Source organism: Dunckerocampus dactyliophorus, chromosome 15 (assembly GCF_027744805.1).
Source record: "Dunckerocampus dactyliophorus isolate RoL2022-P2 chromosome 15, RoL_Ddac_1.1, whole genome shotgun sequence".
In the NCBI taxonomy this organism is placed as follows: Eukaryota; Metazoa; Chordata; class Actinopteri; order Syngnathiformes; family Syngnathidae; genus Dunckerocampus; species Dunckerocampus dactyliophorus.
Genome location: NC_072833.1, coordinates 7,992,974 through 8,018,362, shown reverse-complemented (window position 1 = coordinate 8,018,362; position 25,389 = coordinate 7,992,974). Strand labels below are relative to the sequence as shown.

The following is a 25,389-nucleotide window of genomic DNA, read 5'->3' as shown; positions in this document are numbered from 1 at the left end:
AAGTTATCCAACACTTTATTTCCGCCGTAGTCGGTCATAAATGGTCGTGATGGCTTTTGTTGCACTTACTGACAGTAGCGTTAGTCCCAAAATGCTTACTAATCCCACCACAATGAAGATCATTGTCACATGCTGCGTCCCTGCAAAAACATGGGGAAATGTCAAGCATACAAGGAAATAAACATTCAAATATGATAAGTTTACTTTTGTTTCATATCAGAACATACTATTTAATATACAGTCAATGTAAATAATAGCTGGGGGGTTTATTTACCTAAACCACAAACAGGACGGCGCAGAAGCAGGTGATAATTGGAAATAGGCTGTTAAAGTAAACTTAATTTTTTAACTTACATAAAATGGTTTGGTGCTCATGAGAAAGTGAAAAGGAAAACACATGGTCAGTTATTAACAAGTATTGTATATTGCACAACACAGCAGCAACAGAACCAATGTTGTAAAACCCGTAATGAGTAAACTGCTCAGTCAGTATTAATAGCGCTGATGAGTTCATTGTAAGCAACAGTATGGTAAATGTAACAAATGAGTTTCACACCAGCTGAGTAGCACAATCAACATTTTCAAGTGCATACAGAGGTAGATAAAGCTGCTGGATGCTGACCACTCATAATATTTCAGATGTAGCTACTGCCATCTTGTGGAGCAAATAATGCCAATATTTTGGGGCCTGGTGTTAAATAGAATTATTTGTTTTTGTACTGTGGACTACACACGCAGTGCCTATAAGGGTGAATTAAATAGATGTGTTATTGTTATGTCACATTGGCTTGCAAGACAGGAATGTCAACATCCAACAGGAAAGCTAACTCACAAGAAGACAGTCGGACACCTGACATCCCCCTGCTGACCACCAAAGGTCCAGCGGACACCACAGCAGCTTGTTTCCACTTTGTGTCCATTATCTGATTGGTTGCTCTCTTTGTGCGTTGATGGCTGGTGCAGTTCTACATGTTTGAAGGAATAATACAGCATTATCTTTACCAGCATCCTGATTATGTGAATAACTAGGTTTCACGAGCGTTACCTTTGTACAGTTTTCTTTATGTCCACATACGCTGGCCAAGCAATGGAAATAGAGCGGCAGTTCTTGAGGCATATGGAACATCTGCAGGCTGAATCTGCTTTTCTGATCTTCGCCATTAGGAGAAAGCCATCGGAACGTCTCGTCAATGGAACAACTAAAGTGAAAGAAAAAAAATCCAAGTCATTGCATACCCATTGGGTGATTCCTTTCTTGGTCTAAAAATGTAATTCCCTCACCCATCCTGAAGAAAAATGCCTTTAAGGTCACTCTGTGGTTCGGAACTCTCCGTAGCCCAGCAGGACTCCACATGCACCAGGACATTTGAGGCAAAAGAGTTGTTGGTATCAAGGGCAACCTCGAAGAACAGCGTGTCCTCCGGCTCCATACCTACAAAGTCATTAAAGCTGCTGCTATAGGACATGTCTCTGAACAGCTTCATGGTCAAGCCAAGCTGCAGAGAAGCGTTGAACTCCACCAGAGAGTAGACAGAGAGCCTACAACACAATAAGGAAAATGTATATGCATATAAAAAGGAAGAGTGGCTAAAATCTACTGTATACAGGAAGCACTGATGATAGCTGTACAGCCTATTGAAAATTATAGTACACCCTCTGGTATGCCTTTGTCTTCTACTAGGATGTATACTAGCATGTCTTTTATGGTAGCTTTTTAGGCACAACCCATAGGGAGCACCACAAAAGTCTGCTATTTGTTTCTAATTTGTTCTCTGGTAAATAATGCAAACCGTGCAGCGCGACCAAATAATTTAACGTCAACTCACCACTTCAAATCAACGGCAACATGGGCGTTGCGAACATAATGTAGGGGGTAGACGCACTTCCACACAACTTTCAGATCTCTCCGGCTGATGGCTTCATCTTTGGTCAACGTCACAGTGAGTGTGTTTTTAAACTCAATGTGGGTTTTGTTCAGCTGGGTAAATACATTCATGAATTATTACAAAAATATTATGTCTCCATAATAAAATAAAAATAGACCAGACAGGTGGAAAACAAGTCTAGTCACTCACGCGCCTTTGTGTCCCACATTCAGAGGCAATTCTGGGGGTGTGGAAGTGGTACATCAACCCGCTTTCCTCCACTGCGCATCTCCCATCGTTCAGCTTCACGTCCACCTCCCCTCCAATGTAAGAGGTCAGGTAGGGTTTTGCGACTCCACCGGTCATCACTGTATCTAGGCACTGACTGAAAAGGCCTTTCTCTGTTGTAGAAGTTGGGGCATCAGAAATAAAGAACACAAGTGACTTTTATATGTCAGCAGCAGACAGGAATGATTGCACAAGACAGAAATGCTTCCATTTCTTTCAAAGGTCAAATTTAAAATAAAAACATATTCCACTGATTAGATAGTTTAGATATCATAAGTCTGTTGTAATGAATAAAATAGCACATAACTGCATGTCACAAACAAATTTCCACATTTTTCCTCAATCTTATATACTCTATATATATATATATATATATATATATATATATATATATATATATATATATATATATATATATATATATAGCATGAATTTCTAACTTTTCAGCAAGACGTTCGAAAAAAAAAGGTTTTAAATATACTCGGCTGATGGATTTTGCACCCTCTGAGCTCCAAACCGTACACATAGAAAAAATTGCTATGAAAGCACCATAAATAAATATTTATCTATTTTTCATAAATCACTTAACTTCAGACTTGTTCAAAACTAGCACACATTTGATAATTTCCAGGATTTTATCCCTTTAAATGCCAGTGTGATAATTATAAGTAAAAACAAAATTGTTTTCCCATATAATAAGGTCATGATAAGAGTCCTATGTCAGTTATTAGCAGGGGCATACTTAGTCATTTGGGGACCCAAGGAAAACCCAGTCATTGGGTCATTTATTTTATTCTTTTCATTTACCATTTTTTATTATTTATTGATGTATTTTAAAAGTATTTTAACCATTAATGTTTATCATCTACTAACAAGTGTGAATATAAGAAAATTCCCCTATTTCCTGAGCGAGATGTGACATCTTGGGGCCCAAGGCAATTGCCTGTGTTTGCCTAACGGTAAGTTTACCCCTGATTATTAGCAACAAATTGATTTCATTCCATTAGTATTTGTTATCTAGTGCTAGATGCTCCCATATTATTTAATCTGCCATTACATTACAAAAACATGCATTCTGTCATGTCAGCATATCATTGTGAAGAAAAGTAATGGTATTGAACATTTTTATTGTATTCCACCAGATTCAACTGTTTTTTTATGATGGCCCCATGCATAAAATTATTGTATTTTTTCCATATAATGGAGACCTAAAATTTTAGTAATGAAAATATATATATATATATATATATATATATATATATATATATATATATATATATAAATCAAACTACCACTGAAAGGATCCTTAAAAATCATTGAATGTTTGAGCATGACTGAAATTGTTTTAGTGATTTACAATAAAAGCGGAGGTATCCACAGGGTAGATAATTTAATTATGTCACAAGGGTTAAAGGAATAGTTCCGATTTTTTGACATGACGTATGACATCCCCATCAGCAGTGTAGTTCATCATTAGTGACTTACCCTCCACTTGGTCCCGTGAGCCCAGTTCTGGTGGGATTTAGGATTTTGGTGGCTGCGACACTCGCATCTTCATCCGCTGTGGGACACATACGTAAAAACATGGCTGCGACGCTCGCGGCAGATGCATCTTCATCACATATACAACAATGGACTGGTGATAGCGCGACTTAATACAACATCAGAGAAAGTAAAGCCGAGCTATTTGTGATGTCTGATTTTTTTCGAGGAGGCATTTTGTCATCCAAATGTGTTACTCTTTCGCACGCATATTGTTTTGAGAAGCCAAACTCTTTACTTACGGGACCAAGTGGGGGGCAAAGTTATTGTTGATGGACTACACTGCTGATGGGGATATCATACAACTTCATGTCAAAAAATCCGAACTACCCCTTTAAAAGCAGTGAAAAACAATTTCCTGTACCGTTGCAGATACGCTGTGAGGGTGCGGGTGGCTGAAGCACAGCGCTCACATCATAGTAGCCTGTATTGCACGCACAATGGTATGAACCCAGAGTGTTGATGCACTGCGCGTTCTGTGGACACGATTGGGCGTATAACGCACAAAGATCTGGACCTGTTTCAACAAACACACAAACCACACACACACGTCCACAAATCATGCAAAGATTTTAAATAATTCTAGATGATTCCCATCCTCTCCTACCATCCCAATAAAGGACCCCATCTCTAATTGAGACGTTAGTGCTGTGTAGGGATTCAATGTAATCCATGTGATGTTGAACTGGCAGGGGCATGTAGTCTTCTTGTTGGGCCGCATCAAAAAGCATCAAAAGAACCTCAGTTTTGCTTGGCTCAGCTGCAGGTTCTACTGAAGCCAGCTCAACACGGACTGCTGGATGGAAATTACTCAACAACTCCTCCAACTGTATGATACACAAAATGAAAACATGAATGGCAATGAGACCATGTTCACACAAATACGGATATTTTCAAAAACACACATTTTCATCATTCTGGTGTTAAAAAAAAAACTGTATCCACACTGGCGGATAAAAAAAAAACCAACAACACAAAACACACACATTCACCCACTATCGTGCACATTTAGGCCAATCAGAAGCCTGAAAAAGCTACCACAGCTGACATGGTTGCCGATTCTGATGCTTCTATTCATAAATATATAAAGGTGCTTCGATTATTTGTTATAAAAGGTCCGACGAAACCTGAAATGAACAAAGATTTTTCCCCATAGGAAATTATCTAAATCCAATTAATCCATTACAAACACCCCAAAATAAACAAAAAATACATTTTATACAGAATAATTACAGTTTTACATGCAGAAAACAGTGTGAAATAATTATAAATGACAAATGGATGGAAGTTATTGTTGATGTGGACTTCTTCGTCCATCGTGGTGAGATCAAATTCATTCGTGTTTCTCACCTTATTTATCTAATTGCTGGCACTCGCAGCTTTCTTTGGCCCCATGACAAGTTATTTAGCAGTCACACTCAAGAAAAAAACTATGGACAGTGAGTCTGCAACACATAGGGTGCTTTGTTTGGACACTGTATTTCACGGAACCATAATGGTACAGGGCAAACGGACAGAAGTGCATGAAAACAGAGGTAAAAATGTAGATATAGATTTTACATTACATTTATTTTGAAAGGGACAATACATATTTGTGAACATTTTATATGTAAAGGATTGTAGCCAATGACCAATTTCCATCTCCAGTCCCTGGGAAGGTTAATGTTAAAATTTGGTAAAAATGTTTGCAGAAACTGAATGGTGAAACTGAGGTGTACGAAAACCAAGGTTTAGCTGTAGTGATATATTAGATGTACAATGATGCGTACATTATCCTTAAAAATCTGTGCTCACTTACATAAAGCCTATGAATCTTGCCTAGATTTACATTTTTAGTGCAGAGAATAAAATAGAGTAATGTTAAACCTGCAGAATGAAAAATACCTTAACATGTTGTTCCTTACCATATTTTGGGCACTCTCCACCATTGCAGCTGTCGCCTCAGACATCTCGTCCTCCACATCCTCAGGCAGGGAACCCGGCATGACGACTCTGACTGCATGAACTTCTACAGCAGCAAACAAATCTCATCAGAATTAAGAGAAATATACAAAAGATTACCCATTGAAACTATGCTTTGAAATACACATAAGACAAGATGTGACCTTTGTCTTCATGTCCATGAAGTCCAGCACCCCTCACAAGGAAGCCATAGGTCGAACTGTCGACTTTGAAACACAACAGAGTACGCTCTGACTCCCACTGCCCGTCACACTGCTCCCACACTTCAAGGGTGTATGTCTTCCCATCTTCCAGCCCCGGGAGATGTAGCTCCGTCTCGGTCATATTGCCCGTTTGCAGTGTGGTGCCATTCTCCAGGGACAGGTCAAATGAAAATGCCAAGGCCGAGCTGTGTGTGCCAGGAATCCACAAGGCCATGGAGTCGTTTGTGCGGTACCTGAGCTCAATCACACCGCGGGGTGCTGGATTCATGTGCAGAATCCAACAGACAGGAGGCAAAAATGACAGTTTTATAAAAATGAAAATATTCTGGCACTTAGCATATCAGTATATTGTGTACTCTCACCAAACATTACCTGCATAATATAGTCAGGGTATTTTTTTTTTAACACTGCTAGTGAGGTAATAAAGTGACAGTATGTCGAGTTGGCGGTGCACTTCTCAGTACTGTAAAATGCAGTACGGTGCAAATTGCAACCGCAATAATAAACAGTCATACAGTATTTTGATGACATCATTTCCAGATTTTATACCTCCATGTTCACTTTCTGATGGAGTAAAGCCCAACTGTTCAAAGTAGTATTTATCCAGTTGGTGTAACAGTAATTTAAACGCTAATCATCAATAGTTACCGGTGTGTACTGGGAGCGTCATCCCATCTCCACACAGTGCTTCCACTCTTGCATGGTAAAGGCGGCATGGCAGCAGCCCCTTGACAGTGTAGTTGGTGACATGGGTGGTGCTCAGCAGCGTGCCCTCGTGGTAGATCTTGACCATGGGGATGGACGAGGCGTTCCTCACCTCCCAGCCCAGCGTGTAGTTGTCGGGACCGAACGATATCAGACGCAAGGCCTCAATCCTGGAGTGAGCTGCATTGCAAAGGGAAGCAGGTTAAGTAAAATATGTCTTCATTTTAAAATAGGTCCACTGTTAATGTGAAATTGAATTTTTGAAACAGTAATGCGTGCCCCTACAGCCTGCCTATGGGCACCAAATTTGAGAAAAATCTATCATGTCCCTCACTTGTTTGCTCCACTTTTGAAAGAAGTGCCCAAGCGGTTGCTTATGAAGTTCCAGAATGCTTCCGTCTGCCGTCATAACAGAGGTGCCGCGTGACGTGATGATGATGCGCATGTGTTAATTAGGCTAAAATGTTAACGGAATTAATGTAATAAATGAGTTATCACTGTTAATGCTCTATTTTTGACAACCCGAGTTTATAGCAGCTGTATAATTCAAAATCGATAGCATATAGGAGAGCATATCGATAATCCATTGTAGGGTTAAATATCGCGATAGTTCGACATATTGAGATTTTGTCACACCCCTAGTTTGTAAGAACTATACAACCCGGAGAGCTTACCAGTATTTCCATCGTTCAGGATCATTCCACTGTAGCGCGACCCACTCCCTGCTCGGCAAACAGTCTGCAGGCCAAACCTGACTCTGCTGCAGGGCTGCAGGTCAGACAAGGTCAATGTAAAATTCTCCGTCGTGTGCACCTCTTCCACGACGTGGTCCGTCCCGTTGAGATGGAAGGACGTCAGGAGGAAAAAGGAGAACCTAGATCTCTCAGGGTAGCCCCAAGTCAAAGATATGCTACTGCTGTTCCACGAGCTAACCTCAAAGTCGACGGGAACAACTGGATCTGATGAAAAAGAACAAAATACACTTAACTCCCATTCTCAATATGATCCACTGATCTATCCAGGCCATACCAGTTAAGGTTGAGAGGCAGGTGACAAGGTGGGCATCTGTAATGTCCACACATACTATATAGAGGGTGCAGGAGTACATATTAGTAAAATGATAATGGCTGGAGCTGCTCATCAGTATGCTCTGAATGTCACTGAAGTCCTGGTCAAAACGGTACAGTGTCACAGTGTTTTTGCTGGTAGAGACTGGTATTGGTTGGCCCTCTTTCCATGAGAACAGCAATGTGGAGGAAGACCTGGACTGCAGTTTGATGGGATAGCTCACAGAGTGACCTGGGATGAAAACAATGACTAAATAAATGATAAACAAATAGACATACTGAAGATACTCAGCAATGTTAAGGACACTGAAATATACAGTCCTGAAAATTTGCATGAAGCTTGAAGATGTCCTTAAAATTCACTCACACAGTCAGTCTTCTTAAATACACATTTTAACCTTTTAAAAAGGCCAGTATGTTTACACAACTCCACTGTTTTTTTAAATTAATTTTAAGCACAACAAACATCAATAACGACACACACCTATTATTTCAGGCACAAGGCACCCATGCAGAAAACCGTAAAAGTGACACATTTTGCTGCATGATTTGGCTGGAAAAAAGCAGCAGCATCTGGTGGACAAACATAAAAATTTAAAATTGAAAGCCAGTTGTCTAAATTGAAATGTGTTAAAGTAAATGTGTGGAGTGAAAAAAAAGGGCATTTTCCCATGGGAATTTCAGACAAATTTCAGACAAATTTAAGGAACAGAGATGGAAATGGCTTGAATGACGCCCTGGGTGGACCAACTCTGTGGCCTCCCCCACCCCCAATTTTTATTTTTTTTTTACACCACTAGTTTTTCTTTACAAAAACTATTTTTTGTAACTATATTAAGTTATAGATTCATCTTTGGCCCCTGTTTCTCCTCTTCTTCTTTCTAAAAATTGTGCACCTGATGGCTTTGACTTTCTCTTTTTCATATTTTGTTGACAAAAATAAGGGCACTTAATTGTCATCTCCCACCGTTACTCAACTAGCAGTCGAGGCTAAACCAACTCATATTGAGTCACAATTCTCTCTTTTTTTAATTTCACATTTTAGTAGTGAAATAACACGTGTGAGACTTTTGGTCTGCGATATAATGAATATAATATAGTATTAACAATGAAATATGTTTTATTTTTGAGCAATTACTGTTGTAATTTACTTTTTTTAACCATATAATTAACCTGAGGGCTGAGGCAAAGCAGTTAAGTGAGCCCCCCATACTCTGGTTTGGTCACGTGGTGGACGTTTGATAGCCTCTGAGGTGATCTCGGTGTGATTCCACCCTCATTTTTCAAAAGACAAGGCTACCCTAGCAAGAAGCACCTACTATCAAAAGAAGACAAGTCTGTGCTTTTCTTTAGGTAGTCTTATTGCCAAAAAAAAAAATCACACTTTGCTCGGCTGGTATCGAGAAAATCCAGAATATTTGCTAGTAACTATCAATTTAGTCCCTTTGAAGTGATCCAAAAGGTCAGTTAAACAACATGACATTCTACATACTGTATATTATGAAGAATGGAATACGTATGCAGGACTGCCCCAACAAGTAGCACGTATTGTTCCTAATCTTCAAGTCAATGCTCAGGTTGAGTCAATGAAACAGACGTGGACTGAGGGTCTTCCTTTTGTTGAAGGGCTCAAGTAAACAACCCCAACAGAAAGCGAAATTCAAGCAATCGCTTTTGTTTGGGTTGTATTTGTGAAAATATCAGAGCATTGAACAGTAGGACCAAGAGTTTTGACACAATCCACAGTCGAAACAACCCCAAAGAGAAGCACTTATGAGCCGCAAAAGCATCCGCGGCTCTATTTGAGGTGATCTTGGTGCGATACCATGCAAGTCAGCAAGGATACACTAAAGAGAAGCACTTATTATCAAACAAAGACAAGTCTGTGCTTTTATTTAGGTAGTCTTATTGCCAAATAATCACATTTTGCTTGGCTGATATCGAGAACATCCAAAATATTTGCTAGTAAATATACATTTTTATCAACCAGTGACCTCAGCTCCCCCTAAGAGAATGCCGCCCTGGGTAATTGCCCATATGGCCATAGTACAAAAGGCGTCCTAGGGCCACAGACACAAAAAAATATGTGGGGGCCCACTTTATTTGACAATCTTCACCTTTTGTTTACTTAATTACATGCCAAAACCAATGCAATGTAGGTCAAAATGAGTTATATGGCTAAATTTATTTAACTCAACTTTGCATAATAGCTGACAAAGCACATACAGTAGTTTGTCACTGCAGTGCTGCAGGCCGGGTCAGACTTTGGACACGCCTGTCTTAAGGGTTAAAGATGGAGCGAGACAAAAAGTCAATGAACAGGCTTAAAAAAGAATTTCTTCCATTCCCAAGATGGATCACATTTTGGCTTTTGCCAACAGTAACAAGAGCATTGCCACTGGGTTACAGCCACAAGAGGGCGACATGAAATACATCTTAAATATTGAATCACTCAGTTAAGTCAATTCGCACCAAAGAATAGCGTGTTCACTTATGTGAACTGAGACACAGACAAAAAGAAGTCATGAAAACCACTTTCCAGTATGATCAGATAACAAAACAAATACACACACAGTCATGCATTTTTACCAAAAGCCAGGAAGAAGTTTTCATCCTGATAGAAGAAGATTGTTCCATTTTCACACGGAAACACTTCATTGGGATCCAACAAATCCAGCATAACCTAAAAACAGAAAAAAGAATTCTGAAAACAGTTTCTAACATTGAGCAATTGCAGGTATTCCATCACCTGTGTGGTAAATGATGGATGTTCCTGGGGTTTATGTCGACCACTGACTTTGGTTTGCATGGTATCTTACAATTAGAGATCAGCACATCATAAATACAAGAATCATTCAGTCAAGTCGTTACATTAAAGACGAAATGCTTACCTGGGGAAATAGTTAAGGACCATGTGAGAATTGTGTCTCCATAGTCAAGGGTCAGCTTGTTTTCTACACCTGGAGGAGGTAGAGCCAGTGAAGTCACCTTGCCCAAAGTCCCAATGTCTTTTAATTCTGTGTCATTGAGCCAGATACTGCCATCATAGCTGGGAATGGACAAAATTGGATTCAGCATCAGAAAACTATTAGTATTACTGCATTTACAGTGAGTTATTTTATTTATCTTTTGTTCCTTTCTTTTGTTATTCAAAGCTTTAATTTAGAAACATGAACAGAATTGCTAGTAGATGAACGCATACGTGGCGTAAAATACAAACAGCATTACGTTCATTTGCTACAAACATTGAAAACAAACAAAATGGCGTCAGGGAGCAGAAAGAAGAAACATTCAGGAAAACAATGGAAAAAAAATACGTTTGTACCTTTTCAGAAAATCGTTCATGTCCATCCAGCATATAGAAAAGCAAACGCCACCAGCACTTCCTAATAAACAGAATTTCTAAACGTGACTGATCAAAACATAATTATGTATATTTAAAAGCAGCGCCATACTCACCGTATAATATATGAAGCAGTAGTGTGACAAGGATGACTGGAAAAATGTCTACGGAATTCCTGTTGATAACGACATCAAGTTAATATTAATTAAAAAAATTACTATTAATAATTGAATTGCGAATTTCTCACATTTTCTTCGTAATTTCAGCAAAACAAATCGGGTATTTATTTATTTTTTTGGAAGGCCTGGCGAGAACAGTCACACCATTAATAAATGACAGGTGTGTGATTACGTCACATGTAAACCCGGAAGTTAAAACTATTGACCAGCGCTTGGATCATTGTACTTTATGTAAATATGTTCAGATTTATTAACATTTTGCTGGCATACCTGATTGTGTCATCGTGACATTTCCTCAGAAATCTGTGTAGTGGACACTGGGCAGTCTCTATATGGGTTTCACAAGTGCTTCCTGTTTTGACCACTAGGTGTCAGTGTGCACGCAAATGTACATTCTCTGATTTCAACTTGTGTAGTGGGTTTGGGCGATACTGCAAATTTTGGGTTCAATTTGATACCAAGTAAATACAGGCGCAGTATTACCGATTTTTTACTAGACATTTTTCAAGTTCCTTGAAAGATTTTGTAACTTTGCTCCTGAGTTGTACCACTGTTTGGTACGGTAACTGTACAACACGTGATAGGAAGGCACTCCAGCGGGTGATCAAGACCTCACAGAACATTGTTGGGGCAGCCCTCCCCTCACTGCAAGAGTCCTACGAAGAACACACAACCTCATCAAGGACAGCACACATCCACAACACTCATTATTCACACTCCTACCGTCAGGCAGACGCTACAGGAGTTTGAAGTCCAGGACCACAAGGCTGGAAAACAGCTTTTACCCACAGGCCATCAGGCTTCTCAACGAAGCACTCACAAACGCCGCACGCAACACGCGCACACACTCATAACACTTTTTTATTTATTTATTTGTATTAATGTCTCTTCTGTTGTTGTTGCTTAATTTATTGGTATATATGTTTATGTTTCTTATGTTCTTATTCTTTCTTGTGTTTTCTTTCTTTTCTTGGGAGAATGAACACAATAAGAATTTCATTGCATAGTATAACTGCCTGTTTTACCGTGCATATGACAATAAAACTCTTGAATCTTGAATCTTGAATCTTGAATATTAAGTCATGATTAATCATAGTGGGTCAAATGCTTTATCAACTAATTTATTTGTGAACAATTTAACAATGTAAATACAAAACTATATGACAATGTAACAACATCAACAAAATAAAGTATTGCCCCTTTTCCCTTTTATTAAATACAGTTCTTTGAGCAAAATGAAGCCAATAGTGCAAAATACTATTAGCTTCTATTAAAATCTTTTGGCTCTTTGCCCCTTAGGCCCTCCTGACTCCCAAAATATACTGTAAATAGAACTATATCAACAATATAGCAATAAGAACACAACAAAAACAGAGCGAGAATCACACCACCACCCTTGGCATTGATGACTGACATTTGTGTAGATCTTAATCTGCGGCCTAGAGCATTTCGTCTTTTGCCAAGTAAATTGGTCAAACTAGATGAAAATGGCTGGTAAAATAAAGTCTGGTGTATGAAATGTACCGAGAGATGGCCGTTTCCAAATCTTCAAACTTACTTTGCATTGAACAGGAGGTCACTCTGTCCCACTCTGATTTAATGCTGTGTACTGTAGCTAGAGAGTAGTGAAGTTGCTGTCACGCTGCTTGGCGTTAATGATGTCAACAATGTTTCAACACGTGGAGAAATTAGCCATTTGGGTCGATGTCGGCTTAAGGGGGCACTTTTTAATAATAAGACTTGATCATTTGGTTGACTTAAGACAGGTTGTCGACATAAGCGTAACAGACTTTTGTTGTAATAATTTAACTATTGAATAAATAAGTGGTTAAAAACATTGGTGTTTATTATGTGGCTCACATATTTTACGCACAACACTCAACACTCAATTCAGCTGAATCGGATCACTTCAGTGACTCAGAATGGGCGAATTTACCGCCACTAACTGTAGTTTCCCTTGCATGCAGCCTGATTAAATAGAGAAAAGTAAAGACGATGCGTGCTCCATTACAGTCCTGCATAGCATGTCTGTATTTCGGTGCTCGGGGTCTAGTGGAGTCAGACAGAGCTACTTTTGTCTGATAAATTTGCCAAGCAACTGCTCAAATTGGAGTCACAAGCCCTGCAGAGTGTTAGAGGCTGCCGGCTGGTGGAGGTTTTTGCTGGAACATCACTCAATTCAAATCATGATCTGAGTTGAGTGTGGAGGAAAAAGAGCTGTTCAATTGCAAAATGGGGAGCTGGACGTGTTTGCTGATGTTGTTTCCTTTGGTGCTGGCGACAAAAACTGATGATGAGATTGACCTTGTCAGCTTTCTGAGAGGAATGTACCCTGGACTCGTGGTACGAGATGAGCCATTAATCATCAACCCAGAATTTGAGATAAACTCTTCTGAAGCTTTGGAGAGGCCGGAGGACAAACCAGTCAAGAAGGACATCAGCGGGACTCCTGGGCCTGTGGTCGTGACCAAAAATGGTCAAATCAAGGGTATTACAGCAGATAAGGCCTATATATTCTACGGGATCCCATATGCAGACCCCCCTGTCGGGGCTTACCGCTGGAAGTCCCCCAGACCTGTGAGTCCTTGGAAGGGGGTTTATGATGCCACCTTCCCCAGGGCGCCATGCATGCAGGGCTGCAGAGGACCAATTGCTGAGGAATGTCCTCAAAATGTAAGAAATAAGACAACTTGCAACTTATTTTCATCAGTTTAGGCCACAATTTTAAACCACGAAATTAACCAAAACATTCTACTCTATTATTACTCTGTTATTAGTACTACTCTGTTATTTGTCTAACAATTACACCACAATGTGCGGCGCCATTAAACCCCACAAATTGGACTGATTTAAAATTTCTCACAAAGCTCAATGTATTCTACAAAACCATAACTTTAATGTGTTTAACCGAATCACCACAAAACCAGGTACACGCCTTTTGGAGACTGACAAGCACATGTTCGTAAAAATTGAGCAAGAGCACATTTGTCCATACGTTACTACTCGCTATATCACAGTTTGACTATCGCTCCCTTACTATGGCGGTTTTAACAAAAATAATTAATAAATGATTGCTGTTTGGTGGTTGAATATGGCCTATTATTCGTGAAAAAATATTGAAAGACAAGTTATATGTAGTATTCTGGTCACTCGGCATCAGTAATGTAATGAGACATGACATTACCTTTCACACTGCATGGAGACTGGCTACTGAGCCAGCAGGTCCGAGCCGACATGCCATGGCTGAGGCGGACCTGCCATGGCTGAGATTGCGTGAAAAAAGGTTCTCCTCTCATTCTGTGTGGATGTAGTAAGTTTTTGGCTTCTTCGTCCTTTTTCGTCCTTTTTCCCCACTCTGTTTGAAACGCTTCCTTAAGTTTAGAATAAGTAAATTGGAGAAGCTAACTAATTAGCTTGGTAGCTTGCTATGCTAGCGGCGGCCGCCTCTTATGTCCCTGCAGTGATACCGTAATGTGATGTAAACAAAGAATAACAGGAGTGTAAAAGTGACTATTGGGCGGGCTCTCATAATGTTATACCAGTAATTAGAAAGTTATAAACAGGTTTCTATGCTCTAACTACAAAAATATTCAGTTTATTAATATTGAATCTTACATTGTAGAAATTCACACATTGCGGTCGTTTCTGGAATCAATTAATCATGACAAACGATACTGTACATGTATGGTAGCATGCTGTTCCACTTTGTGACTCAGGGGGCAGTAGTGAGTCGTTCTTACTTACTCTGGCCTGAAAACCATATTTGTGATTTAAAAGGTAGTTTAATCTTCATATTGTCCTCATTCAGGTCAGCGAGGACTGTCTATACCTCAACATCTTTGTCCCCTTGGATGTGAACTTCAGCTCCCCTCTTCATAGTCCACTTCCTGTGATGGTGTGGATCCACGGAGGGGATTTCATTGCTGGTTCGGCCTCTAAGCCGCTGTATGACGGCCGCTTCATGAGTAACTTCACGCGCACTATTGTTGTAAACCTGGAGTACAGACTGGGTGAGAAGTACATTTTTGAATCATCAGTGAAAGACGTAAAGTGCATGTGTGAGTGTCATTATTAGAAATGGCTGATTGTAATTACTGCACTTCCCCACCCAGACAGAACACATGAGCAGTGATATGTGAAAAGTAATTTGGTAAATGTCACGCTGAAGTCAATTACTGTGTTGTTGACTTATGATTTAAGGCGCTTTCGGGTTCCTTGTGTCTGGCAAAGACCCTGCCACATCAGCTGTTGGGAATTATGGGATTCTGGACCAGCAGGCGGCCCTCCTTTGGGTCCAACGGAACATCCCCATGTTTGGAGGAGACTCCAGCAAGGCAAGTACACACAATGATATGATGGCAGCAAGTTTGAAGTGTAAGAAGAGTATGTTTTTTGTCAGGTGACGATATTTGGAGAGAGCGCTGGCGCTCAGTCAGTGAGTCTTCACCTGATGATCCAAAGCAGCAAACCTCTGTTCAAACAGGCTGTTCTGCAGAGTTTGCCCTTCTCCATCCCTCTCAAGACTAGGTGGGTGAGCCCAGATTGTAACAAGATTAGATTAGATAGAATTATATTGATCTGTTGGGCATGTACCCTCACAGAAATGAAGGATCCAGCAGCAGCACCACTGTATGCAGTGTACAGGACAGTAATAGCAATAGCAGCAAAGCACGCAGAGTAAAAAAGAAGATAAAATAACGTAGGAATAAAAACCGCTATGAAAATATAATAAAAAATACCCAAAGCACGATCTTCCAATTCTCCTCCAAATCTCTTAGACACGACGCCCTGACGCTTGGAAAGGACTTTGCAAAGAAGACCAACTGTTCCATCAGCGACCTCGTCTGCTTGCTATCCCTCACACCACAGGCCATCTTGGAAGCACAGATAAAAACAAGTAGGACGACGTAAACAACAGCCCACACTTAGTAAACTTAGCACCACTGTTACATAAAATATGGGAAATACACTGGCAAGTTTATGATAGAATAAACTGATCTTAAACAGTAAAGAGTTTGGCTTCTCAAAACAATATGCGTTCACAAGAGTAGAACATTTACATCACAAAAATGCCTCCTCGAAAAAATCAGACCTCGCAATCGCTCACTGCTCACTTGGTATCAATCGATCACAGCGTTTACACGGTGCTGTCGTAACGTCTTCATCCGTGCATGTAACCACCGTGGAACATATAGCGCACAGTGATACGACGGGAGAGAAAGTAACGCCGGGCGATTGTGAGGTCTCATTTTTTCGAGGAAGTATTTTTGTGATGCAAATGATTTTGAACACATATTTTCGGGGAAGCCAAACTCTTTACTTAAGTGGCCCCACCAACTAACCGGAACTACGTTCCTTATCACCGAAATCCTACCGAAATGTCGTTTTGGCAAATCAAATTGTATTGTTTTTTTCTTATTTTAGCTAATATAGGTCAGATTCGAGTACATATTACTACACTGTATACTGATGATATACATTATAAGATAAGGAACATATCTGTTTTGGAAGCATTTTATAAGCATTTTTAATCTTGATTTCTGTTTTTTTTAGGAACCTATGGCACATGAGCAATTCTAAAAACAAACAAAACCTCAGAGGAACTGTTAGAAAATGGCCAAAAAACATCCAACCAACAAGAAAATCTTCTCTCTTCCTCTACGACCATAAAAAAAAATCTTCCATCAAACCCTGTGAGATTACATTGTCAAGCTAATTGACGATTCTGTGATGATTTCAGGTTCCAGGCTTGTGAACCCGTTCAGGTTCCTGGAGGTGTTTGAGACATGGGGTCCGTTCATTGATGGCGACTTAATCAAGGAACAGGCGGTCTCTGCCTTCCAGACGGGCCACTGGCAGAAAGAGAAACAAGTGCTGCTGGGTACAACACACACACACACACACACACACACACACACACACACACACACACACACACACACATACAGTATCATCCAATCCAGTGAACAAAACCATGTTAGTAGGAAGAGACAACAATAAGTTACAGGGTTGGATTTTTGTCCTGCAGGCACAACCTCGGAAGAAGGCGTGATCTTTGTGTACGGCGTCTTTAACAAGCCTGTGTCTGCAGTGAAGTCCATCATGTACGTTACAGCCATCTTCAAACAACATGCACTGCGGATCCTGCACAAGTACATGCCTCTTTATAGAGATGCCGATCGTAGAGACATGCTGGCTCAGGTAAGAAGAACTGGGGGTTAACAGAGCACAGTTCAAACTGCAGTTACACTCCAGAAGAGGGGTGTTCTAGAGTGTGGAACACCCCTACATGCTACATATAAACTATGTGCTCAATATTGACTCAATTGCTTGACTCGCGCGACCATCCTTAAGGATGAAGATCATATTGAAACATCTGCCCGGACCTTGTAAGGTGGTTGACCGATCTCTTTACCGAAAAAAACAGGATACTGTTGGCCAGGACCACACCAAAACAACATCAGCAAACACAACTGTGCTCTCTGCACGCAGCCACACGCACAGTCAGGAAATATGTCGTATTCACAGATGGTCGGAGAGCGAGACGGTATTAAACAGCAGTTTAGTGGTCTCATTATTGACATGTAAAGGTTGCTAGTGTTTTGGCTTTTAGTTTGTATGACTGTACAGTTTCATTTAATTCTTGTCTTTAGTGATTTATTATAATATTTTTGTCCTTTATGCGTTCTGTGTACAGTTAAGAGTCGACTTACACCAAAAATCAGCTTACATCACAGTCTAGGAACAGAACTCGTACGTAACCCGAGGACCGCTTGTATTCTTAGATATGTTACGAACAACCAGAGGCGTCGACTCGACTCACGCGAGTTAAACTCGAGCCACAATTTTTATGACTTTGATTCGAATTGACAATATCAACAAAGACTTGCAACTTTGACATCAGTGACTGGGGACTTTATTCTGATGACTTGAAAATACTATTTCAGTGCCGATTTTCAGTGAGTGTGTTGAGCAAAATGTGTCCCCATTCAAAGTATTCAACCAATGTGATTGTTATTATGTCATTTCTAGCAAGAAAACGCATTTCCCCACAGAATCTGCCTCACTGAATGCATCTTTTAACGTCCAGTCAGGTTTAAGAACAAACAAAGAGGGTGTGGATTACATTCCTACGCACTGACCAATCTTGAATGCTATGTCAGCACTGTTTTCGTGTGGCTATAATTGTCACACTAGCCTTAGTTAAAAAAACAAAAAAAACAAACATACAACAATTCAAAATGCATTCATTGTACTTGTCAAATTGAATACAGTGTTACATTGTTAAAAGGGCATTTTATTTGCTAAACATTATACAGCGCTTGAAAGGACGCGAACATTTCAAGCCAGTGACTTCATATTGACTTGACTTGGACTTGCATGGCTTTACTTGAGACCTGACTCAAGACCTGAGATTAAAGACTTGGTTTTAGCAACTTTAGTGTAGAAAATGTATCAAAGTGACCCCCCGCATCTTTTATAGCGGCCATTGCCAGTGTTGAATCTTAACAACCACGAGGATGTCTGCAAAGCTGTATAATGGCTCTTCAATTTAAGTTCAAGCCTCATTGCTCGCGTTTCACATTGCAATTATTTGTAATGTGCTGTAGGCCTTTGTGCAGAGTGGAGCTATATGATAATCTGGAAGCCAAATGTCAAGTCAGGGAATTACAAAGACTGAGTATAAAGGAGGCATGCCAGAGTTCTGTTTTTATTGCCCAATTGTGAGGTTCAGACATAAACAAGTTTTCTTATTTGTTTTTATGCTAAGAGAGACTCGCTGATTGCATTTGGATTGTTTTTCCCCCATTGAGAACTGTTTATGGAAGTGGACTTTAGTAGGGTTTACTGCCTTTATTTGTCAGACTTGCACTCAGCTGAAGACAAACAAATACAGAATAGAAAAAGTCAGACACTTGTGAACCCTCTAGATCAGGGTTTTAAAGTCTGGCACAGATTCCCAGAAAAACTGATTTTGTGAAGCCTATTTTGAAGCAGTTTCTTTTTTTTTTTTTTTACTTTTTTGCCATAAAAATTAAAAATCACTTCAGTTTGCTTTCAACCTCTTAAACTGTGGACAAATTCAGTTGTAAATGACATTTTCCAAATAAATCAAGTTATTCTCTACATTTACAAAGTCTAAATCACAGGTGTCAAACTCAAGGCCTGGGGGCCAGATTCAGTCCGCCACTTTGTTTTTTGTGGCTCGCAAAAGCCTGAAAACAATGACTTCTGTATGCAATTAGAGTTTTGTATTTTTGTTGTTGCAGTGGGTTGTCGTTGGTAGACAGAGGTCTCACTCCACTGCATCTTAACGATGGTTTTGCACCACAAATGAGTGAAACTAGTCTTGGTTGGGGGTACGCCTCAACCTGAGAAAATACAGTACGTATGTAGAACTTATATATATGTTGTATATATAATGAAGAAAAATAATGTCATTTTAGTAGCACAGATTTTAAATGAAAATTGTATTTTTTGACAAAAAACAAAAGAAAATAAAGTTGTAATTTTTGGGGAAAATTAGGACAAGGAAAAAAAATTAATATTATGGGAATAAAGTAAAAATATTATGAGAATAAAGTCATAATACAGTATTACGAGAAGAATGTTTACAAAGATTATGGAGAAAGTTAAGTACTTGGAAAATGAAAAGAAAACCCAGCAAAAATAGGGCAAAAAAAGAGCAAAGATCAAAGTTAATCCGAATAATATGCATTGTTGATGTGTGGAGCACGTCATCACTCACTCACCGACATAAAACCCCCCCGAAACAATACCAATATGAACCGCTATCCTTGGGCTAGTGATTTGAATTGTTTGGATACATTTTCCTGAAGTCGGTCCCGCTTAGCTTTTACAGCAGCTGACGTTCTTCTAGTTATGTGTACATTTGTTTATTGATATTAAGCAATTACTGCACCACAGCAACACAGAACACACAACCCGCCAGCCTCCAGTATTGGGTTCCTGTGTTTTTAAAAGTTAGCTTAGCAGATTTAAAAAATATGTCTTTATTTCTTTCAAGCTGCTTCCTGCCTCACACACTTATACAATACACTTATACTTGAGTGTTTTCCCCTTCACCTAAATTGTCTGCATTGTTTACATCATTAGGATTTTAAACTCCATATAAAGCCAGCACTTGAAGCACAATGACTGTAAATATGGCTGTAAAAATGAGCGGGAAAAGGGTTTTTCACACTGGAAAACTCTGATGATCAAAGTCACTTTAAAGCTGTGCTGCAGGGTGCATTTAATTAAGCAGAAGAGACAATAATGTGTGCAAATTTGAATTTCTCTGCTCATAGAAACAGATACAGTCATTCAGACTCAGGCCAAATTGCATCTAATTATCGTTCTTTTTGTCTTCTCATCTGAAAAGCTAACAGGGATGTTTTCCAGTATAACGGCTGATTTGGGAAAAAACTAACTCCTGAATGAATACCTTTTCAAACTACACCCTGAATAACAAAGTGCACTCCCTGTGCAGTCCCCTGCGCACATGCTGCCCGAGTATCAATAAGCTCAATAAGACAGATGGATGGTCATGTGTGGATCAATGCCTGCTATTGCCTGCAAGCTCTTCCTCACAGAGGCTGCTGTCATTTTATCTACATGACCATCACTTCAGTAGATCTCTCCTGCCTACAGAGGGAGCTAAATCTCTAGCTCAAACGCTAAATTCCCCACCCCTTGTCATTAGTATGGTGGTGAAGCATGTGACCCACCTTCAGGGGAGTCACCAGAGTTGGGCTGTTTGAGATGCAGCCAGACCGCAAACACCAGGAAGTGACTTGTCTGTCATAAACACCCACGGTGACGGGTCATAACCCCCAGAATAATTGATGAAGAGACACACAGAGATGGCTGGCAAATGCATGAACACTGACTGGAATGTTAATACTAAGTTAGCTATTACACACATCTTAAACTAAAACTGCCTGGTTTTTGATACTCTCATTATGCATCTCTCCCGGGCACATTTTAAGTTCAGTTTTACACATTAAGTACAAATGACAAACTGACAGTGTACAATACTTACAAAACGTGCAACATCACGTCTTGTCAACGCATCTTCCTGCTGGAAAATATTGTGCGAATTGCCTTGTGAGACAGCGCCCTCTGGTGGATTCATAGCTGCAGCACTTTTTTCCCCCTCCAGATAGTGACATAAAACCATTTTCTATTTGCGTTACCACAAAAAAAGTACCTGTAAGTGCTGGTGTATGAGACGGTGTATGAGACGCACAGGTATTTAAGCCGCACTCACTAAATATAGACAGAAAAAGAGATTTGTACATATATAAGCAGCACCGCAGCAATTGGCTGGCAACCAGTCCAGAGTGTACCCCACCTCTCACCCTAAGTCAGCTGGGATAGGCTCCAGCATACCAATGCAACTCTAATTAGGATAATTGGATAATCAGCACCGGACTATAAGCCGCACATGTCCACGTCATGGCGCGCACCGCTCGTTATTTGACAGGAACCAATCATGAACTATTAGGAAACTCAAAACAATCAGAAATCCCAGGAGGTCATTACTCAATATAACAATCTGACTCAAGGTGTTGTCTTACAAAGAACGCTAAAATCATCACACAGCAATTTAACACTCAAAAGGTAGCTAGGAAATATGCAAGACAAGTACCAATACAAGTTTAAAATAAAAAAACCCAGCTATTTTAGCTTCTTCCCATAACGCATTGTTCCCAGCAGAGCAGTTCACTGCCATGGTGAGGGAGCCCGGCAGCATGGCAACCGTGTGACAAACCCTGTAAATATGCACATTATTTCTGCATGCGGCCCTCGGTGAAAAGCGTTTGGACATCCCTGACCTAAAGCAAGAAGCAAAAGTAACTAAAAGACACAATCTTAATGTAGCAAATGTCCCTTTTGCCACAATGACAATGGCAGCCACTACATTCTAGGGGTTCTTCTTTATTTTGCAGTAAATTGTAGAAGGGAAGCCTCTGTCAGTTTTCAGGGCAAGGTGTCTGCCTCAGGGAAGCACCGAGGGTCAAGAGGTGATGCTCCTGCTCTTATTTAGTATTCAGTCGCAGTCCAGTGTGCAGCAGGGAGACGGTGGCCACACAGACACACACACACACTTACTCTGAATGCCACTTCTCCAGAGGATTTGGGGGGAGGTCAGCGTAAATGTCAGAGGAGGTTGATGTAGAGAGCTCAGCATTTTTGGTGTCTGTAAAACCAACAAATGGATCAGCATAATAAAAAAAATGGCTGCAAGGATAGAGTACATATTTCAGAGCAGCAGCATTTTATATCCATCCAAAACTGCTGTTGGATGCAAATGAAAGTGTGTGTCCCAGAGAAGAAGGCCGAGCTTTCATCTCTTTTGGAGAAAAATACCAGGATGTGTGTGTGAGATAATGTGTAGGTGTGTGGATCCATCGGCTGTACAGCTGTGTGGGTGCAGGTTCCAGTAAAACATAGATGAAGGCTGGTGTTTCCATTTTTTAGCCAGGAAGAAAAAAACAAGGTGAACAGCAGGTTTACAAGTGCAGCTATCATCATTTTTTTTGTAGAGAACACAGAGCGAGCTATGCCATGAGAAGCTATGGGTGTACAGGAGGCGGCGAAGGGATGGATCCAAATATCGATAGTATCGATACCATGAGTAGTGCCAGTGCAGAGATACTAGCTTGATGAGATCGATATTTTCCAGTTCAGTTTATTTTTACAAATATCTGTTTTTTTGTTGTGTTCTTTTTCTATTGTAACATTGTTGATATTGTTATATTTATATATATTGTTTATAAGTTTTTGGACACAGGAGGGCTTTGGGGGCAAAAAGCCAAAAAATGTGAATGAGAGCCAATAGTAGATTTTGATTTTGTTAACTTATTTTGCACTACTGACTTAAATTTGCTCAAACAATTGTAATAAAAGCGAGTACTGTAGTTCTATTATTTTAACAAACAAGTTTGTTGATACAAAAAAAAAGTTTAATTAATTTTTAGAATCTTGATCACCAAATTAATGGCAAAACAAGTCAAGTGAAAATAGTATCAGAGCGATACCAGGTGCAGGTGGAGTTCATTTTTTATGTCCTCTTTTCCTCCCTTTAGATCGTCACAGACTTTGTCTTTCTGTGTCCGTTGCGGAGGTCGGCGCGTGCGGGCACAGAAGCAGGCAGCAAAGCATGGATGTACGTCTTCGACCACGTGGTGTCGGACCCCCGCGTCTGGTCCGGTCTGACGTTCTGCTACAGTCGTGTCTGCCACGGCGCAGAGTTGCCGTTCATCTTCGACTCTGCGGCGGTTGCCAACTTTACCATGACGCTGCCCGAGAAGCTGCTGTCCAATCGGGTGCTGTGCTACTGGGGCGCCTTCGCCCACACAGGCGACCCGGCCTCACGGGCTCATCAGACGACCTTCTGCAGGAAGCAGCGTCTGCCATTGTGGCCTCGCTACTCTGAGACCAGCGGATGGCTGGTCATGAACCTGACGGTGCGTTCACATGCACAAGTCGGGACCAGAAGCCATGTGTGTGACTTCTGGGACCATCTGGGTATCTACTAGCGGTCGACTTCCTCTGAGGGTCTCGTTTTCACCATGCGGTACTTTTCAGTTTGGCGTGAGATCATCCTGGAACCATGATGAGCATTCCTTGTTGACCATTTAACCTGTGTTGAGATCCACCACTTCGGTAAGGCACAGCAATAGGAGTGTGCCAAAAAGCGGTGCAGACCATCTATATAGGTACCATTCACACACACAAAAAATACCCAACCGAACTGTACTGCTTAGTGGAAATGGGCCTCCCAGACAAGTACTCTGTGTTTGAATGACCACTTCGTTACAATAGAGAAATCATTGGCCAATAAACATTTGCAACAATAAAGTCGTCGTGCTTCAATCTGTACTCAAGCACGGTACATTTCACTGGCACCAGCACACTTGGAAGAGGTGGGCCTACCAGTTATTTATGATAACTTGCATAACAGAAATAACCAGAACAACTTGAAATAATCCACAAAGCCCATAGAATGCTTGTCATGCCTGAGCAACGTAGGCGAGTTAAAGCGTTAATGCTATTGCTTGTCTTGCCAGTTAATAATGATAACCACCACCTTCATAACAGAAAAAAACAGAAAAACTCAAAATAATCCACAAAGTCCACAATACACTTGCTCGAGCACATACCAGTGCAATGTATTATGTATAATAAATATAATTAATGTGATCGTCTCACCAGTTATTAGTAATAATCACAATTACAACAACAAAAACTGGAAATAATCCAAAAAGTCCATAGTATGCTTGGTCACACATGAGCACGTGCATGTGACAAGTTATAAACAAGTTATATCATTAATGTAATTGCTCGCCTGGCAAGTTATGAATGATGATCACCACATTGCATAATAGAAATAACCAGAAAAACCTGAAATAATCCACAAAGCCCACAGTATGCTTGGTCACGCCCACGCACATGCATGCACGACATAGACAAGCTACATCATTAATGTGATCACTCGGCTCACCATTTATGAATGATAACCACTACTTTGCATCATAGAAATAACCAAAAAAAGTTGAAATAATCCACAAAGCCCACACTATGGTTGGTCATGCATGAGCACATGCATGTTCAGTCGCACAACCTACACAAGTTATATCACTAATGTAATCGCTCGTCTCGCGAGTTATGAATGATAACCACCACCTTGTGTATTATTATTAACCAGAAAAACTTTTAATTAAAGTGATTGCTTGTCTCGCTAGTTATTCCTAATAACCACTATCTTGCAAAATAGAAAAACATAAAATATTCCACAAAACCCACCGTATTCTTGGTCATGCACGAGCATCAGAATGTGCAACACAGACAAGTTATATCATTATTGTGATCTCTCGTCTCGCCAGTTACGAATGATAACCACCACCTAGCATCATATAAATAGCCAGAAAAACAAAATAATCCACAAAGTCAGAGCCCACAGTATGCTTGGTTGGTCACACACGAACGAGCACATGCATGCAGAAGCCCATATCATTCATGTGATCGCTCATTTCACCACGTATTATTAACGATAAACACCATCTTGCATGATAGAAATAAACAGAAAGACTTAAAGTAATCCACAAAGTAATAAGTAAGAATTCTAAGCAATGCTTGAAGTGTTTTACTGCCTTGTTGTTCCCATTTAATGTTATTTTCTATCAGGGTGTTTTTCCCATGTTGCTTAAATCAGGCATGACCAGC

At 40.2% G+C, this 25,389-nt stretch overlaps 2 protein-coding genes across 3 annotated transcripts in view; one reads left to right on the top strand and one right to left on the bottom strand.

Moving 5' to 3' along the window:
- Positions 1 to 15: 15 nt before the first annotated feature.
- The window catches only part of LOC129168434 (uncharacterized), a 76,961-nt gene continuing 51,587 nt past the window's right edge, over positions 16 to 25,389 (bottom strand). Inside the window, exons 1-19 of one of the 2 annotated variants that reach the window (XM_054753709.1) lie at positions 11,223 to 11,292; positions 11,092 to 11,150; positions 10,958 to 11,018; positions 10,524 to 10,681; positions 10,382 to 10,446; positions 10,222 to 10,315; positions 7,595 to 7,864; positions 7,240 to 7,524; positions 6,509 to 6,745; positions 5,801 to 6,118; positions 5,600 to 5,703; positions 4,303 to 4,522; positions 4,060 to 4,212; positions 2,076 to 2,266; positions 1,827 to 1,978; positions 1,282 to 1,539; positions 1,046 to 1,199; positions 833 to 965; positions 16 to 140 (exon numbers count right to left, since the gene is read on the bottom strand). In XM_054753709.1, the coding sequence (XP_054609684.1) occupies positions 16 to 140; positions 833 to 965; positions 1,046 to 1,199; positions 1,282 to 1,539; positions 1,827 to 1,978; positions 2,076 to 2,266; positions 4,060 to 4,212; positions 4,303 to 4,522; positions 5,600 to 5,703; positions 5,801 to 6,118; positions 6,509 to 6,745; positions 7,240 to 7,524; positions 7,595 to 7,864; positions 10,222 to 10,315; positions 10,382 to 10,446; positions 10,524 to 10,681; positions 10,958 to 11,018; positions 11,092 to 11,150; positions 11,223 to 11,224 (3,039 nt within the window). In that variant the 5' untranslated portion in view covers positions 11,225 to 11,292. Of the gene's footprint in view, positions 141 to 832; positions 966 to 1,045; positions 1,200 to 1,281; positions 1,540 to 1,826; positions 1,979 to 2,075; positions 2,267 to 4,059; positions 4,213 to 4,302; positions 4,523 to 5,599; positions 5,704 to 5,800; positions 6,119 to 6,508; positions 6,746 to 7,239; positions 7,525 to 7,594; positions 7,865 to 10,221; positions 10,316 to 10,381; positions 10,447 to 10,523; positions 10,682 to 10,957; positions 11,019 to 11,091; positions 11,151 to 11,222; positions 11,293 to 25,389 lie in introns of those variants that run through there. The other variant, XM_054753707.1, reaches the window with a different exon arrangement.
- LOC129168437 (cAMP-regulated D2 protein) lies at positions 13,297 to 24,008 on the top strand. The gene is made up of 8 exons (XM_054753719.1): positions 13,297 to 13,827; positions 14,963 to 15,164; positions 15,355 to 15,488; positions 15,554 to 15,681; positions 15,933 to 16,051; positions 16,895 to 17,035; positions 17,183 to 17,355; positions 23,250 to 24,008. Exons 1-8 carry the CDS (start codon positions 13,387 to 13,389, stop codon positions 23,700 to 23,702), a joined length of 1,791 nt encoding a protein of 596 aa, XP_054609694.1. The 5' UTR covers positions 13,297 to 13,386; the 3' UTR covers positions 23,703 to 24,008.